Raw genomic sequence first — 18,582 nt, forward strand, 5'->3', positions numbered from 1 at the left:
TTTCAATATGTAACCTTCATTCAGTCAGTAAATCTGGTTAAACAATTGTAGTTCATTAACCTCTGCGTGATTTAAAAAAAAAAAAAAAAAAAAAAAAAAAAAAACACTACATGGCAGAAAATAAATCAATAAAAAATGATCAAGAGTTTAAAAAAAAAAAAAAAAAAAAAAAAAAAAAAAGCACCAAGAGCCAAATCAAAATAATTTATTTTTGGTGACATTTCATACAGTTCTAAGATTGTGTCTCAAACACTTGGCTGATCCATTACTACATGTCCATTTGTCACCGCAACCAAAATCAAAAATAAAAATAATCAAATAACGTTTTGATTAAGGGGCTTGGAGGGGAATTCCTGCAGGTTTTCACAAGCCTGTCAACGTCATCCATCCGCAGCTAAAATGATTTCACATTATACATGAGTAAGATTTTTTTTTTTAACAAATTAGTGCATTTATTTAATTACCTTAATTCACTAGCTGCTCATACTCATTAAATGAAAAAGAAAAAAAAAAAAGAGCCCCAGTGATTAAGTTTTCATATACTGCATTGCTAAACCCAAAATGCATCAAGTACTTTTTCTCTAATGACATCTCAATCGTTACATGAATGTCATATGCGTGACTTTATTTTACCAATGCAATTTCACACAACTTTGGGGAAACCAGCCTACCAAGATTGGGAGAAAAGCTTTGCACATTAGAATTAAAATAAATACATTTAAAAAGGAAAACATACAGCGAGTCAAACCTCAAAATCTAAGCCAACCTGTTTTTCAAATTTTTTTTTAAAACTTAAAACGAAGGAAAAACCCAGCAAACTCACCCTAAAAGCACTAAACGATGGTAGACACCGGCTGTCCAAAGTATCCCTCTGTAAATTCAGCACTAGAACAATCACATTCTCCCACGCATAATTCTAGTGAAGGGTTATTACAATGTGGCTTCAACAAATCCCTAAATCTTCAAATATCTAGATTAACTGGGCCAAAGATTTCCCAAAGACTACATTATGAAGCAGAGCTTATTAATTAAAAAAAAAAAAAAAACTTTTTTTTAACTTCACTCCCAGCAGCACACTGATCACAGGCAGCTGGCACATCGCACAAGAAAATGTTGTAATTTTACTTACCCAAGACAGAAACATGGTAGTTAATCCTCAGCTAACTGCGCTCAAATCTATTTTTTTGACTTTACATTAAGAAAAGTTCACAGATAAAAGCTTAACCTGAATAACAAAAAGTCAAACCTCACCTCAACAACCAGGTGCCCCAAACAGTCAAATTGCATGGACCTACTTTAATTTTCCTTATGAAAAAAAAACAAAAAAAAACTGCCCAAACAAAGGTGTAAACGAAAAACCTGACTGATCATCAACATGACAAATGATTGAGTCTTTTGGAACAAGTAGACTCCAAATCGTCCCAACAGAGCGATAACTCCAAGTGAAAAACTTTGGACCAGGCTAGCAGGCTCACCAGGTGCCCTCCCCCCCAAAAAAGTCATTAGGCTTCAAACCAAAGCGCATTTCTGACGGTGCATCTCAAAGGTTTAGATATTCGAGAGATCCCGAAGCCAACCCACGACCCAGGTTTTTTTTTTTTTTTTTTTTTTAAAACGCCACCGTAGAACACATCTGTTAATATACATATAGATGACCATTATCCAGGTTCAGGACAACTCTGATTCTCCAGATGTAGAAACCATCCTTTATCACGTTCAGTGCAACACACACTGAAACACTATATCAGTCTGCCCAACAATCAAAGCATACAGACATCAGTCAAGCCTTCAGTCATACTTGCAAACTGAAGTACACAAAAAGAAGTTAATGTCTCATTGCGTGTTAGTGATATCTTTGTACATGTACATAATGTATATGCATGTTTTTTTTTTTTTCTTAGTGCATATATTTCTTGAAGATCAACATCTATTTCCAAAATCAAAATGGCAGAGGGCCAATCGGTGGCCCAGTATCCCACCTCTCCCCAACAGACCAGAAATAACAGACCTCCACATATCTCACAATTCTTTCAAGCATATTGTTGAAGGTCCATCAATCATCTTTGTTTCCTTGATTTCAATCACTCGTCATAGTTCTCCAGGAGTCATTTACTCCTTTGAGTCCTGCATGTCAAAGTCTCTTTGCTTTTTCAACCTTTTCTTTGGACAAGTTCCAGGGGGTTGGTCTCTACCATAATCCTGTTGCTTTTATGTTATTCATTTCTAGATATTTTTTTTATAACCATGTATATATTCATACACCTTTTTTCAACTTAAATCAAGTTTTTACTTTGGCGATACTGGTGGGATATTCTGCTCTTTGCCAGTATGCCTGTATCCTCCCTGAGGAGAGCTGCGTCGGGCAGGAGGGGGGCGCCGCTGGTCCCGGAACTTGAGGCCTCCGGGGCCTCTGGGGCCATTGCTGCGATAGTAGCCTTGAGAGTCGCGTTCACGGGACGACCTGCTCTCTTTGCACTCCCATCTCCCTTCTCGTTCGTGGCTTTTCTCTTGTTTGTCTACCAGACTATTGCTGGAGCCCAGCTCCTCAGACTTGTTTACACGCAACTCACGCAGTGGCTGGCCTGTGGCAGAGCCAGAGGAGAGCGGGGCCGTGGTCCCGACTGGAGGGTCTTTAGGTGGCCGTTGACATACCTCGGCATAGCTGAGTTTACGAGGTTCCTAAAACACAGGGGGAAAATAAAGAGGGAAAAAAATATTAATGAAATTAAACACACCATCACATTCGTATTCATTTTATCTGACCCTCAGATCTCATAATCTTGACGCTCATTGGGGAAGGAGAGAAAGACCAGGACAGGGGGAAAGGCAGAAAGAAGTAAAGAAGATTGTAGGAGTGAAAGACAGAAATGAAGAAGAGGGAGCAGCCCATGCCAGTCGTTTCACAACCTTAGGTCCCTCTATGCGCATTGATTCTCATCACTGGGGAAAACAGGAAGTTTAAACAGTGGGTAGGACTAATAAAGTCTCACCTGTACTGAGATGGTAGAGGTGGCTGTAGCAGGGGTCGGTGTGCTGGGTGTCACTGGTGTAGAGGGAGCAGACGACTGAGTCCTGGAGCTGGGCACAGGTTGAGAGGTGGTGGTGGTGGTGGTGGTGGAGGGAGAGCTGAAGGTCGTCTGAACCGGTATGCGTGGAGCTGCTTTCGGAGCCGCTGGTTCTAGTCGTTCAATTCTCTTCTCCAGAGATGTAGTTCTGTGTGAGAAAATGTTTCAGACAAACCGATTGTGATCAGTTACACCAAGGTTACACCATTTCAGCTGCGCAACTGCAAAACAATATAAATCCAATATTTCCTTGCAATGTATGATTTCGAGAATTTCAATGACAAGTTTTTTACTTATATTTTTACGGCAATGACTGGAAAAACAATGACAATAAATGAATGTGAAATGTCGATGCAGAAAGTTAAAGGGCCCATGTTAAGCTAAATCGACTTTTCTGTGCTTTAAACATCATAAAAGTTCTATTAGGGCTTCATACACATGCCCAAAGTGTTATTTTCATTGATTCCCTCAATCATTAGTTAAAGGGTGATTTGCTCCTTTCTCACTGCAGGGCGAGCCCAAACACCTCGCTCCAATTTGATGACACGTTCCCACTTTGATGACAAATTTGACGCGGTACTGAGCTGGAGAAGCCGCACCTCCAGGAAACTCTCTGCCGTGATTGACATGTAAACAGTCATGCCCACAAAGGTGAGCATTTCAGTGTCCTTCGCGCTACTTATATTTGAGTCAGACAGATATTAAAGCACTGAACACAAGCCAAGCACGAGATAAAAAAAAACTAAAATATGTTTGTCAAACACATACCCAGAAATCAAAGGTCCAACTGGCTGACTTGGGGCTTTAGTTGGTGCCAGGACAGGACTGGAGTTTACCACAGTCTCCTCAGAGACGGTGCCTTGGCCTGCACCTGAACTCACAGTGGCATCTTTAATGGCTTGTTCTGACTAGAAAGGACACAAGAAAATAAACATTAAGGAACCAAATACTTCAATATTATAATATTATATAACCAAATATTTCAATGGTTAAATATAGTTGATCCAAAGTCATTTTTACCTTATCCCTGTACAAACCACGAACAACATCTGACATTCGGTTTTCCAGCACCGGCTCCCCCTGTGTACTGATCACGCAGCCAGGAAGGGGAGGGAAATTACTAGCAGCCAAGTCAAACTTGGGAGGAGAAACTTTAATTTCTGCTAAAGGTATAGGCCTCTGAAAATGGGAAGAGAGACACAGGTCAGGTGATGCATAGAACCTTGACAGCACAAATGGGCAATTTACCATAATCCGATCATCTTCCCGCCTTCTCCGTGTTCCTCTATACGTTGTACCACGTCTGAAATACAAGGAAACTAACCAGTCAGCATTCATGGTTCACTGCAAAAGAAAAGCTTGACTTCTCAAAATCAGAGCACACGCCTGGCTTTTATCTTGTACTAATAGATGCTCATTGGCACATTTTTCTACATTTTATGTACTGTGTCTAGTCCAGTGTTTTTCAACCTTGGGGTTGCCTGGAATTAAAATGGGGTCATTTGAAATGTTTAGTAATTGGTAAATTAAAAAAAATAAATAAATAAATAAAACTTACCGTAGGTCAAAACAGACTGAAATTCTATTTTTATTTTTTTGAATTATTACGCATCACACAATATCAAATAATTATCCTATACTTAAAATCAATGGTAAATAAAAGGTGCTGTTGATACCCTCACATAAGGTTAGCAAGCTAGCACGAGCCAAAAACTGGTGACTACACTGGATAATGGATGGCACTTTAAAATGTTATTGGCAGGTTTACCTTCCTCGTCCAGCCAGGGAGCCATCATCAGTGGGGTCCAAAGGAGAGGAGAGATGTGAATACGTAGAGCTGAGGTCAGTGGTTGTTTGTCCCGGGGTAGTAGCAGTAGTAGTGGTAGCCACAGCACCGACAGGAGGCTGTGGGCTCCGCAGACCAGTCAGGCTCTCCAGTTGAAGAGGGGTTGCAGTCGCTGAGGTCACCTCAGGTCTCACCTGGGGCTTGATGTGGTTTCTGGGACAGTGGGGAGTGGAAGTGAGAAAATTGAAGTGAAATGCTCTGAAAACAAAAGAACCAACCAGTGCTTCCTTCTGAACCACAATATAATATAAGATGGATTTGTCCTTAACGTAGAGAGGGGGAAGATGATCACCAAAAGGCTAAATGAAATTGGATCTGAAGTTACTGAAGGAGTTCAGAGAAAACATTGGTAGCACCAACTCAAGCCTCAGGGTCTGCTAAAGCTGGAACAGCATGCAGTGTCTGCAGATTTAATGTAAACATGCAAATGGTTTTGAGGAGGCTACATTTGCGGTCATAGCTGATTAAAGCAGAAAATGATTTGATGACGAGTTCCAAGCAGGGTTGGGGTCACTTATAATTGTAATCGTGTAACTGATAATTATCCACAGTTATGACATGATTACGGTATATCTGTAATTGTAATTGAAAAAATCTGTTGCAATCAAATACGTTGTAATTTAGTTCAGAAAAATTGACTTGCAATTGGCATGGAAATTTGATAGAATGTGTCAATTACAATTCAATCAAACAAAACTATGGAACCATGTTACAGTTCTAAGGCTTCCACATACATAGTTAATTATATAAAAATATTTAAGAGCAATGTTTCCCACTATCTGTCAGTTCTCTTGAGAATTGATTTACCATTTAAAAAAAATTAAATCGAGGGGTATAATTACACAAAAGGCTCAGACGCCCACACCAAAAAAAAAACACTCATAAATACCAATATGTTCATGGATAAGGAAGGCCAACAAGGTAACCAAGATATGAAAAACAAACTGGATGATAAATAATATTTTACAGCTGATGGTAACTGAATGCTAACACAAGAGGAATGTTAAGTTCTATGGAGATTCATTTTGACTTTCAAGGAAAACTCAATTAGAATTTGAGTTATACCAACAAACCAAAGCAGGCTAATTTTTTCAATAGACTGCAAAGAATATTTGGACACAGTGATGTGACAAAGTTCACATTAGACTAGTCGTTGACCCTCAGATCTCATAATCTGAACGCTCATTGGGACAGGATGGAAGTAGCTGACTTTGAAGAGAAAGACAGAAAAAAAAGATAAAGATAAAGAGGGGGGAAATGCAAGAGGCAAAGCCAGCTATTCCTCCAGGTCTCCCTCTATGCGCATCATGATCTCATCATCGGGCCTTTTTATTTGTGCAACTATCATTGCGTTAAAATTAAAAACACATGAACAGTAAAAGTTAAAGTCTGACAGCACAGGTGACACCTCCAGTCTCCAACTGTCAATGTTTCTGACATCAATTACCATACAGTAGCAGTGATGAAAGCAGCGTTGGAAAATGTGGGTCAAACTAAAATAAAGTGGATGGTTAATAAGGATGGAGACAACTTAAAGTATTTGGCTGATTATCTGACAAACAATGAACATGACGAGTCCACAGTGGTTAGAAAGGACAGTTTACTCAGCATTGTGAAGCACACTGTTGGGAATTTAGTCGTATGACTGCTGCAGTGTGCTAGGACATGATGAAGCTCATTACGCAGTATTAACAATGGTACCTGAAGGCATTTATTACATTCTTTCTGGAATAGAGAGGGACACTGTTGGAACAGTAAGAAGACAAAGGAGTAAAGAGCAAGTTGTTCACAGCAAATTGTCTAATGAATGAATGTTTAATACATGCAAACAAAGACAAGTGAAAAAACATTCCCACTTCAACAAATGAAATGCAAAAAGACTTGGAAGTGGTTGGGGGAAGAAGAGGGCTTGAGACAAAAAACAAGTACTTACCGATTTCTGTTAAATGGGCGTGTGATGTTGAGAGAACCAGTGCCAGTTTTATAGTGACCAGCAGAGCTAAAGCCATTCACAAAGCTGCTGTTGGGAAACGGTGCCTGTTTAAAGGGGGAAGAAAGTATCTTCAGTAATCCAATTTCTCAACAACGAACTAAATAGCTACACATACATTCACATTATTCTATTCAGTGATTTAAAAATTAAAACAGAGTGTCAAGGTTTCCTTTTGTAAAGCAGATTTTTTTTCCTCCCATGAAAACCATTAACTCAATTATTTGGCATCATCAGTCTAAGCATTAATGGTTACTTTAAATTACATTAGTTACTTTTCTACAGAGGGTAGAGGATATGAATTTTGAAGCAACAGGACAGGTAAAAACAACTTCAGAAAACCAGAATTTACTACAGAATCTCACATTTCTTAAAAGCCTGAAGTACAAGAGATTTTTGTAGCTTTTGAAAATGTTATAGAACTGCAGTAATTTAATTTCCCTTCAGCTGAGCTAGTCAATAGTTGCATTCCAGTAAATGATTCAATAAAATGCAATCAGCTTTTCTGCTAAAAAAAAAAACCCAAGAATCTGCACTTCTTTCATGGAAACAGTACAGATACGCTTTGAATACCAAGGACACAATAGATTTCTGATAACTGAGCAATGAAAAGTGTTGTTACTGAACAGTATTTGAAGCAGTGGTTCCCAAACCTTTTCTGCTGTGCCCCCTTTTAAACAATGAGAAAAATGAGGTGAAATGCTCTGAAAACAAAGATCTAACCAGTGCTTCCTACATAACCATAACATAATACATGCATTTGTCATCAATGCTAAAAGTGGGAGAATGTTCATTAAAAGTAAAGGAAATTGGATCTGTGATCTGAAGTTACTGGAGGAGTTCAGAGAGAACATTGGTAGCACCTACTCAAGCCTCAGGGTCTGCTAAAGCTAGAACAGCATGCAGCGTCTGCAGATTTAATGTAAAAATGCAGGCGGTTTTGAGGCGGCTACATTTGCGGTTATTAGGAATGTGCGATATTTTATCATTTATGATTTATCGTCAAAAATATTCTCACCGGTAAGAATGTGTCATCCCACGATATAAACGATAAATTATCGAGGGCAATGGGCCATTTGTCCCTCAGTTTAGCCAAGAATGCCCCTAAAAACCTTGTTCCACAGACCAAAACTGCACCCGTTTGTTGTCAACCTATTATTCTCTGGAGCGGAACGCTGTTCACGGGAGTTCCGCAGTGAAGCCTCTGCGGCCACGGTGTGCACCACCCCTCCCGCCCCCAGCTCTCTCACCCACAGATGGCGGTGCTCGTCACAGCTACCTGAGTCTACCTGAAGCTGCCGAGCTGCAATACATCATGAACCGCTACTTGGTTAAGACCAGACAACCATCCAACAAAGTGAACCAGTCCAAGTTCCTACATCAGTTCCACAAACACGAGGACAGATGAACTTGCAGCAACGATTATGAACTGGAAACTCAACTAAAGCCAACTATGCAAAGCTAACTCACCGACACAGACTGGGCTAAGAGCTAACGCTAACCACTTCCTTAAAGGAATAGACTAAATAAAAAGAACACTTCTTTTCTTAATTATATTTGTTCACAAGACAAAGCTGGTCCCATTACACTAATGTAACTATTGAGATTATTACACTAAATATACTGAATGATTAAATCATCAGCTTGATCTAGTTTAATTATAGGAAATCAGAGAGTTATTTATCAATCATGACTATGTAACTCAAGATGAATGAAACAAGGTTCAGCAACAGTAAAAACAACTGATGGTTATTGTTCCATATGTGCTTTTTTTTAAGAAAACATTTTCATTTTAAGAGAGGAAATAAATTAATCACATACAATAACACTAAGAGTGATCCACATGTACAATGATATTCCATAAAATATCAGCTCATGAGCTCTGAGTCAGAAAATATTGTAGCTTTTTTAATGTGTCTCGTGTTGATGTATTCAGATTTATGTGTGCTTGTAAAGAACCTGTTCACACTTTAAGTTCGGAATTGTTTAATTTATTTATAATTTTTTTATTTATCATGATAAATACCAGAAATTATCGGGATAATTTTTTTTAGTCCATGTCGCTCATTCCTAGCGTTTATAGCTGATTAAATCTGAAAATGATTTGATGAAACGTGAAGCAGAGCTGACGATACCAACGGACCTAAGCAGGCTAATTTTTTATTAGACTGCAAAAAAATATTTGGACACAGTGATGTGACAGAGTTTGCATTAGACTAGTCGTTGACCCTCAGATCTCATAATCTGAACGCTCATTGGGACAGGATGGAAGTAGCTGAATTTGAAGAGAAAGACAGAAAAAAAAAAGATAAAGATAAAGAGGGGGGAAATGTAAGAGGCAAAGCCAGCTATTCCTCCAGGTCTCCCTCTATGCGCATCATGATCTCATCATCGGGCCTTTTTATTTGTGCAACTATCATTACATTAAAATTAAAAACACATGAACAGTAAAAGTTCAAGTCTAACAGCACAGGTGACACCTCCAGTCTCCAACTGTCAATGTTTCTGACATCAATTACCATACAGTAGCAGTGATGAAAGCAGCGTTAGAAAATAAAGTGGATGATTAATAAGGATGGAAACAACTTAAAGTATTTGGTTCATTATCTGACAATCAATGAACACCACACAGTGGTTAGAAATGTAGTTCGTGTTGGGAAGCACAATGTTGTGAATTTAGTCGTATGACTGCTACAGTGCGCTAGGACATGATGAAGCTTATTACGCAGTATTAACAATGGTACCCGAAGGCATTCATTACATTCTTTCTGGAAAAGTGTCACTACTTTTCTACCAAGCTCACTTTTGAACAATGAAACTTCCCAGGGCACCACCTATTGCAACTAAATTTTGAAATTTTTTTTTGTTGCCTTTTTAAAGTATAATCTTTTTTTGACAAAAATAAAGATGTTGATTTTTTCCAAATTTCATGAAAATAAAATTTGCAATCATATTTTAAAACAGTAATAAAGCCCTTTACTACTAAAGTGCAATTAATTGTTCATGATCGAGGTTCAGCAAGACGTCGTGCCCATACAAAGTTTTGGATTTGAAAATAATGGAAAATTTCAGGCGCCCGCTATAAGCCGACCCACCCGCCCAACCAAGCTCCAGTATCCCTTATATTTTAAGACAAGTGTACAAGAAATCTAAAATAGCCACTTGTCAACCACTTACTATATACAATTAGGTGATTATAATATGGTAGTCCGACCTTTATTAACACTGAAATGCTGTGAACATTCCTACTAGGGCTGGGAGTTATGGACCAAAACTCATGTCAATATATTTTCTCAAAATGATGATATATGATATAAATCTTGATAACTTTATTTCAAATAAAGTCTAACCAGAAATACAATTCTGAGTTAAATTTGCTGATGCAAAATGCTACACAGGCATATTTATTTAACAGCTGATCAATATGTGCTACTTTTGGCTTTTTCACCTGTAAGGGACAGCACGTGTGAGTGAGTTTTGTAGTGTAGCTTGTTATGGGGAAGGTCTAAGCTGGGCTTTACATGTTGTTCTGAGAAGTAAAAGCAGCAACTCCTAAAGACAATATTTTGATACAATTTAGCTATAATATATATATATATATATAGTAGTTTTCTATATCATCAAAACAGAAAACTTGATATACATCTTCTCAATAGATTGCCCAGCCTTAATTCCTAAATTATAAAACAGTCTTAATTAAAACAAATGTGTATATGAAGCATGTGTTTATTTAATATACTTACAGTACAAGTCAACACATTCCATATTTACTGTTAATTTTACATTTTTTGTCTTAAGCTAGACATTTACATTTTATTTCATTACATATTTCCTTTTAATTTCTCATGCTCACTCATGTGGTTCTCTGGTATTCACTAATAACTTCTTAGATACATTTGTTGCAGACTTTACATCCTTTAACACTTTTTTGAAAGCAGTGTATATTTGTGGTGCTTGTGATTGGCTGATTTTTCATGGTGACTTGTGTAGTTCCTTCCCCTGCGGGAGACGCTAAAATCTCAAGTTATTAATCTTACAGAACGTGTAACTGTGTCACATCCTGTTGTTTTTTAGGAAGATAAACTGTCACATTTTACAACGTATTTACACGAGTTTTGTTTTTCTCTCTCGCAGGAACGTCTTCATTCATCATCTCTCTTCTGAGTTGTTTCCGTGTTTGTTGCTGCTGTCGTCACTAGCCTCACGAGAACTGATACATGAAATGGCCTGAGTGGCAGTTCTCGCGAGTTTAGTGCCGATAGCGGCAACAAAAACGGAAACAACTCAGAAGAGAGATGGATGAATGAAGACGTTCCTGCGAAAAAACAAAGAACTCGTGTAAATACGTTGTAAATACCTTGGACACCATTTCAGGTGGCAGTTCTCGCGACGCTAGTGACGGCGTTCAATTTAGAAAGGCATCTTTTAATTATTATTTCATTAAAAATACGGGATATTTACGGGAAAAATACTGATACGGGACAATGGCAGGAAAGAGGGGTAAAATACGGGAGTTTCCCAGCCAAAGCGGGATACTTGACATATACATGTCAAGTATCCCGCTTTGGCCCCCCAGCACCCCCAATATCACAACTACTGACTTAAAGCCAGTAAAAGTTAAAGGCCCAGACTTATATGGACACATTTTTTATTTGGGGCACATTTGGAATGTTGAAAATGGAATTAAAAGGTTGGACGTGCTATATGACTAGCATAGGAGCGGTGCTGAATTCTTCCTCACTACTTATGAAGGTCTTTCCACTTGTGGAATGGACAACATGAAAGTTTGTCAGTCATCACAAACTGAGATACAACTCAATGCTTACTGTTGTAATACTGAATAACCTTCACTGATTTGGTCCCCGACATTTTTTTCCTTAAATGTGCTTATTATGAAAATATCGCCTTGTATCTAAAAACTGAGTGTAAACTACATGTGTAGCCACAGCTGTTGTGGTACAGTCAGACTGAATTTTGTCTATTATTAAGTTCCAAAAGCCCTGCTAACAAACATGGGTGTGTTCAGTTATGCACTGTGTCTTTTTCAGGCTCACCAGAGGAGTTTCAAAGTACGGTGTGGGGGATGTTGTCCAGGTCGGAGGCATGATGCTGTAGACAGGGTACTGCTGCTGGGGATAAACATGCTGCATGTAGAGTGGGGAGCCGTACTGGGACTGGCTCTGAGACTGCTGAGCATACAGGCTGTTGTCCATGTTTCGGTAGCCATTCTTTGCGAAGAACGTGTTGATGGCCTTTATCCTGGCCTGTCAGCAGAAAAATAAGTAGGGGGCTGTAAGCAATGACGACCTAAACAACCAAGTACAGCCGTTCCAAATGTAGATTCTCTAAAGTTACTCACCATGATGGGTTTTCCCTGAAATGTTTTTACTTCCTCTCTCAAGTACTTGTAAGCCTTGAAAAAGAAAAGAAAAAAATCAACGAGAAATTCATGCGGCTGCTTTTGTAACAGAATTATGGGCAACATTTTAACTGGTGGTACCTGCTGAGCATCCGTATCAGACTGGAATGTAATATACCAGTTGTTGTTGTGCGCAAACTCAACACTTATCACCTTCGGACAGTTGTCATTTTTAAACAATGACTCAACTTCCTGTAAATTAAATTGAAAAACAATCAGTCATCAACAAGAAACTATTTTCCGTTAGTCTGGGCCGGATGAGTGTCCCCTCACCTCAACAGGAGTGGTTTCAGGGACTTCTCTTAATATGATAATGCACCGCTTGTGATTAGGACGAACTTTCTCTCCTTTTTCATCCACTTGAACCATTGGAGAGGCTGGAAAGAGACAGTACACAGAACATAAGACACCATACAGCAGCCAAACACAGCTTGTTTATCATAATCTTCTTCTCTTACATCTCAAAACATCCAGGATTAAGTCCATGTCAGTGGTGAGGACCTTGATGCTTTCCATGCTGGCTATAGTCCAAATCGGGACAAACTGGTCACTGTCCATCTGAGACATCAAGTACAGGTCTTTGGAGAGGTTTTCTCTGCATCATGAAAAAAAAATCCTACATTAAAAGTGGACAAGTTTCAAATCTGACATGTATAAAGACATTATAGAGTATCTGTTTCCTACCGAGAGAAGTAAAACTCAAGCTCCTTTTTTAAAGACTCTCGTAGATTCTCAGAGGATATCGGCTGTGCCTCGCTTTTGGATTCCACTGAAAATTAAATTGACAATGTCAGCAAAACAAAAAGGTTTGGATTATTGTTTCCTGTTCACTCATAGAAATGTACAGTAAAATAAAATGTATCCATCCCTTTTCAGAGTTGTTTGGGTCTGCTGGTGCAGATTAAGTTGACAATATTGACGATAACTTAAGATGCATTTTAGTCCAAAGACTGACCAGAACCAAATCAAAATATGCTGTAAAAATTAACACTGCACACCACAAACACTTTGGCTCATATCCAGATAATATGTGTGTGCTGGCCACGGTTTGGGTTTGTCATCACATCCTGTTTCGATTAGGTTGTTTCGGTGAAAACATTTTCAGTGGTCAAATTTTTAATGCATTAAACTACACAGTGTAACCAAAGGCTTGCTGTTTCGAATCACTGCAAGACCTTGAGCAAGTGACTTAGACCTAATTGCATCTAGGACCCTCTTGAAAAAGAGATTCTTAATCTTAAGGAGACTTTCCTGGGTAAATAAAGCTTAAAAAAATATCTATGAATAAATAAATGAATAAAAACATTACATGTTACAAATGTAATCAATGGACCAATACTTGGTTTATCAGGTGTTTTATGATAAGTGCACGTCCTTGGCTCCGACATTAATAGCTAAAGGTGTATTATCACTAAGACAAGTACAACTAAACTTCCAGTCAAAGCCCACATTGACCAAAACCATAATACAAAGCGATTACACTGTGAAACTGTGAAGACCTCACAAGATCACTCCGATTGCATCACAACCCTTATATGGTCATTCTCCAAAAAGCAGACTGAAAATACAAAAAAAAAAAAAAACCGTAAAATGCCAACTTTAATGCTAAGATGGACATAATGTAAAAAATTTTGAGGATATACTACACATTTCTCTTTCTCCTGTGACAGTGTATGGCAATAATTCTCATGATAATGTTGGTAACAAAAAGGAGTTACGTCAAATGATCCCACTATACAGGTTTATCTTATATATACTTACGTTGTGTTTTAGATCATGTGAGCCTGGCGAAACGAGAAGTTTGTGTGAAAATAACCAACGGTAAATATTAGGTGGGGCTCGACTGAGTGTTGCCAAGTTTTGTCAGGCAGCAAGACAACACTCCCTGTAGAAGTTTCTGTACAACGTACCAAGGAGAGATTATACTCAACCATAATGTGAAGGCAGTTTATAATACCAGTCTACTCTGCAGTTAGAAATGTTAGTGTATGTGGTGATTCACGACCCACACAAACCATGTCATCCTCATTGTAACCATGTATTGATAATAATAACCTTAACAACTTTAGCTGGTGTGTATGAAGACAACGTGGTGCGACTGACCTGAGGTCCCGGTTGTGGACTCAGCAGGGGAAAAAACCAACTCAGGAGGATCCATTCCATTGACTGCTATCTCAGCTGTTGCTGTGGAGCTGCTGTCATCCAGGGCCGTGAATCCCACAGTGTATGGTTTGCACCCAGCAGACAACGGCTCAGAATAACCTGAGAACAAGGTAGTTAACTTAACACAGACAAAAGAAATTTTAGAACTTTCATACAGAATCTAGATTGAATATTTTTGGTTGGACATATGCTGTGTGTTTATGATTACCACCATAACAAATAAGGCCTTGAATTTTTATCTTGTTCATACATTAAATTGGAGTTAAATTATAAACTTTATTGATACAAGTAACGCTACCTGAAAAAGTACAAAGTGAAGTAAAGTTTCCAACACTTTTAGATGAAAGCATCCCAAAACTATGAAAGTTTAATGTATCCTACCCTCGCTGAGGTCTGAGGAGGGCCAATGAGGACCGCTGGGGACAACCTCACTGGGGGCCACAGGCATCTCCTGCCATACCTTAGCATTCGGGTTCAGACCAGCACCCTTAGAGGTGACCTTCAAAACAAACAGAGGCAACAGCCAGCAGAGGTCAGTTCGCAGAAATTTTTATTTTTCTGAAAAGTACAGAACTGCTTATGGTTAAAAGATTAGCTCTTCAAGCTTAAATAAATCCATAGAGATTTCATCACTAACATTTGTAGTCAACTTTGGATAAGTGTTAAACATGTGGTGAGCAGGTCATGGCCAACGTAAGTAAATCAAGACCCGCCCCCCCAATAGGGCTCCTATTGTCCCCTAGTATTTAACACTCAGCACTAGGGCTGAGGGATATATTGAGATTAAAGATATATAGTTTTCTATTAAACTTACAATATCGCCTATATATATACATATATATATTATAGCTAATTTTGTCTCAAAGTACTCGTTTCAGTAGTTGCTGCTTTTGCTACTTCTCAGAACAGCATAACAAGCACAGTTGAATGGATTACTGAGTGTGTCCTCCTAACTCACACCTACCCCTAAACAAGCCCTCACTCACATTCTGTCCCTTATAAGGGAACAACACAAAAGTGGCACATATTGTGCAGCCGTTAGTGTTAATAAATACACCTGTGTGGCATTTTTGCATCAGCAAATTTAACCCAGAATTGTCTTTCTTGTAAAACTTAATTTGAATTCAAATTACAGATTTATATCGCCCAGCCTCACTTAGGACAGGGGAATTGCAAAAGTTGCATTGGATCACCATTAAATGGTAAGTGGACTTGATTTATATAGCACTTTATTACCATCGAGGTCCCAAAGTGCTTCACAATATCGGCTCATTCACCCATTCACACACCAATGGGACAGAGCTGCCATACAAAGCACTAGTCGACAATTGGGAGCAAAGACACAGGCAGGTATAGCCTTGGATTGAACCTTCACCCTCTTTATTAGAAGTCGACCCCTCGGCAACCTGAGCCACGATCGCCCTGATTACTGCAGATGGTAGTGAACAGGATGGGTTATGACTCTTCACATCAGATCCAGTCTGTGTCTGGAAGCAAATGATCCTGAGCTTGCAAAGGTCTGGGTCCAAGAATAGACCTCAGACTGTAGATATGGCATATATTACACCCCGAACCTAATGTGAACCAACAGTGGATGATGTCAGCCTGGAGGCTCCTGCAGCTCGCTGCTGACACAATAAGGACAATAACTGTCTGCTAAAACTGGTCTGTCGTCCTGACATTGTCACTTGCCACCTGCTAACAGCTCCTCTCGGCCTGACATCAACAGCTGCCTCAAACACACTCCTCTTCGGTGGCTAGCCCGCTGTGTCATTAACAGGACCACATTTCAGAGCTGACGCACGGTTACAAAGCATTCTCCTGTGCCACAGGCCGAGAAAAGTCAGCTGACCGCGCTGCGCAGGGCCAGGTATTCGCAGCGCGTGTCACCGCGCTAGCTGCTAGCAACGCGATTAGCTAACAGATAACATTAAGTGTACGAACGACTATCAAACACCTAATGAGCGGAATACCGAGCTGAGTACGACTGGATACGACTCATTCAGCGGCTCCGTGGTTATTATAGACTTTATAGTACTTCAACCGCTGAGTTTAACACCATCTTACAAGCTAATGATTACTCAGCAAACTACTTAATGAGCCTGCATGTCACACAAGCTAAGCTATAGCTAGCCAGCGTTGCGGGGCCACCGGTGACAATGTCAATCGGTGACCCACTTCTGCTCACCTACCTACCTGTAGGTTGTAGAAGATTATGATTTTGAACTTTGCGCTTAATATTTATCCAATTAAAAATACATACAAAAGTAAAGTTGAAATGTTTTACCTCAAGAACCACAATAGAAAACAACGCAATGTTTTTCTGCCAACAGAACTTTACATTCTCTAGTAATCTTAAGAAAAATGATCTGAGTGAAGGAGAATAGTTTGACAAACATTCATTAAATTCAGGTGTTCCCAATTACTTTCACGATCACACATGCAAGTAATCAAGCATCCAGACTTTGAATGGATTAGAGTGTTGTATGTCTGATCAGGAAATCCAGACTTTTTTTTGGTGTGACTTAGATCAGAAACCAGCAGGACGTTTAGTAACAGCAGGGTTGGACCTCACTAAAGTTCAACAATGTCCATCCAGATTCCACACACGTCTCATAGGACGAGTTGAAACCGATATAAAATGGAAAAACTTTAGACTTTGTATGTAGTGTTTTTGTCCGTCACTGCAGAGTCAAAGCCTCGACCGTCACCCAAAGTGGGAACAAGTTTTTAACAAAAACGGAAGTTGGTCACCAATTAACATGCTCACCAGTTAAGTTGGTACACCGGCTATGCTTACGAGCTTCGGGTTAAGATAAATGTATAAGATTAGCTACCTGTGTTGCCTGAGAGTCTAAACTGGTCCTGTTCCACAGCCTTTAATTTATTTTTTAATTTATCACCAAATAACAGTCAGTACGTCTGGGTCCACACGGACCTGATCCACACCTGGGTTATTTATAGCCGCTTATAAACGTCGCTGTCGGTCTTAGCAGTCGGATAACCCTCGGCTAAGCAGATACAGCAGGCCTCACTCACCATGCCGGACCTCCTCTCGCCCCCCAGCGGAACCTCGTCCTCCACTCCGGACTCCGGTCCGGGATCAGCCTCCTCCTGCAGCAGCGGCGGCTCTGTGGTCTGCTCTGAACTCATCAGCCGCTCCTGACTCACTTCCACCCTGTCTCGGTCTCCCGGCCCCCCACCTACCACCACAGCTACCCCTCTCTCGGAATCGCCGGTGCTGGTCTCAGCAGTCAGTCCGGGTCCCGCTCCTCCTCCTCCTCCTCCTGCAGGGCTGGACCCCCCAGCAGCCGGCTCGCAAGCTAGCAGCTAAGCTACACTCTGGTGCTAGCAGGCTAGTTGAATCGGCGGGGCGGGCTAACGGCGGCTAACTGAATGAATCAAGCCTGAGCGCTTAAACTGTAGTCCTTTAAGCGAGCCCAGACTATGACTCTCTACAGACCACCGTCCTCACCGGCGTGTCTTCAAAAATCAACGTACACACCGGCTTCGTGAGACGCATTCCTCGCCGGACGACCGGAGCGGACACTGGGGACACGCAGCGCTCTTCGGAGTAGGCACTCAGTCCGCCGACGTCCCGGCTGCCACTGCGACTTTACTCTGACCTCTGCTCACAGCCACTTCCTTTTCCGGACTCATGCTGCGGCTTCGCTCTCTGTTTTTTTTTTTTTTTTTTTTTTTTTTTTTTTTTTAAATTAATAATCACTTAATAAATAAATGAGCAAAAAAAATCCACACTGACGATTCAAAATTTGTTAGTTTTTTTTTTAAACAACACCAAAATGAAAATAAATATTCTTGATGAAAACTTTGTTACTTTTATATTAAAATTTTAAAATAGTTATATATTATTTAACTAAAATACATAAAAATATATTTTAGAGCATTTCACCATGCTTTAAACATAATTATACAGCATCTCTTTGTATTTATTTACTTTTAAAACTTGATAAGGGGAATATTTAAAAGATCCAGTCATTCAAAGAAGCTTTTATGATAAACTTTGTGACCTACAGCTCTAAATCAAACTATAAAAGTAAAGATAATTATTACATCACTGTTTTTACTGATCGAATAA

The 18,582-nt window shown here is 39.6% G+C and overlaps 1 protein-coding gene across 2 annotated transcripts; it reads right to left on the reverse strand.

Annotated features, from left to right (window-relative positions):
• Positions 1 to 190: 190 nt before the first annotated feature.
• larp4aa (La ribonucleoprotein 4Aa) lies at positions 191 to 18,111 on the reverse strand. 2 transcript variants are annotated; one of them, XM_028452725.1, is made up of 17 exons: positions 17,523 to 18,111; positions 14,865 to 14,982; positions 14,424 to 14,582; positions 13,005 to 13,089; positions 12,779 to 12,915; positions 12,594 to 12,697; positions 12,402 to 12,512; positions 12,261 to 12,314; positions 11,956 to 12,165; positions 6,845 to 6,948; positions 6,613 to 6,654; positions 4,834 to 5,064; positions 4,314 to 4,368; positions 4,086 to 4,244; positions 3,834 to 3,973; positions 2,991 to 3,213; positions 191 to 2,679 (listed from the first exon to the last, which is right to left on the reverse strand). In XM_028452725.1, the coding sequence occupies exons 1-17, from the start codon at positions 17,634 to 17,636 to the stop codon at positions 2,287 to 2,289; spliced, it is 2,439 nt and encodes an 812-aa protein (XP_028308526.1). In that variant the 5' UTR covers positions 17,637 to 18,111; the 3' UTR covers positions 191 to 2,286. The 2 variants fall into 2 exon arrangements, with proteins under 2 accessions (XP_028308526.1, XP_028308527.1); XM_028452726.1 differs by lacking the exon at positions 6,613 to 6,654.
• Between the last annotated feature and the right edge of the window lie 471 nt (positions 18,112 to 18,582).

This window comes from Gouania willdenowi, chromosome 7, assembly GCF_900634775.1.
Source record: "Gouania willdenowi chromosome 7, fGouWil2.1, whole genome shotgun sequence".
Classification (NCBI taxonomy): Eukaryota; Metazoa; Chordata; class Actinopteri; order Blenniiformes; family Gobiesocidae; genus Gouania; species Gouania willdenowi.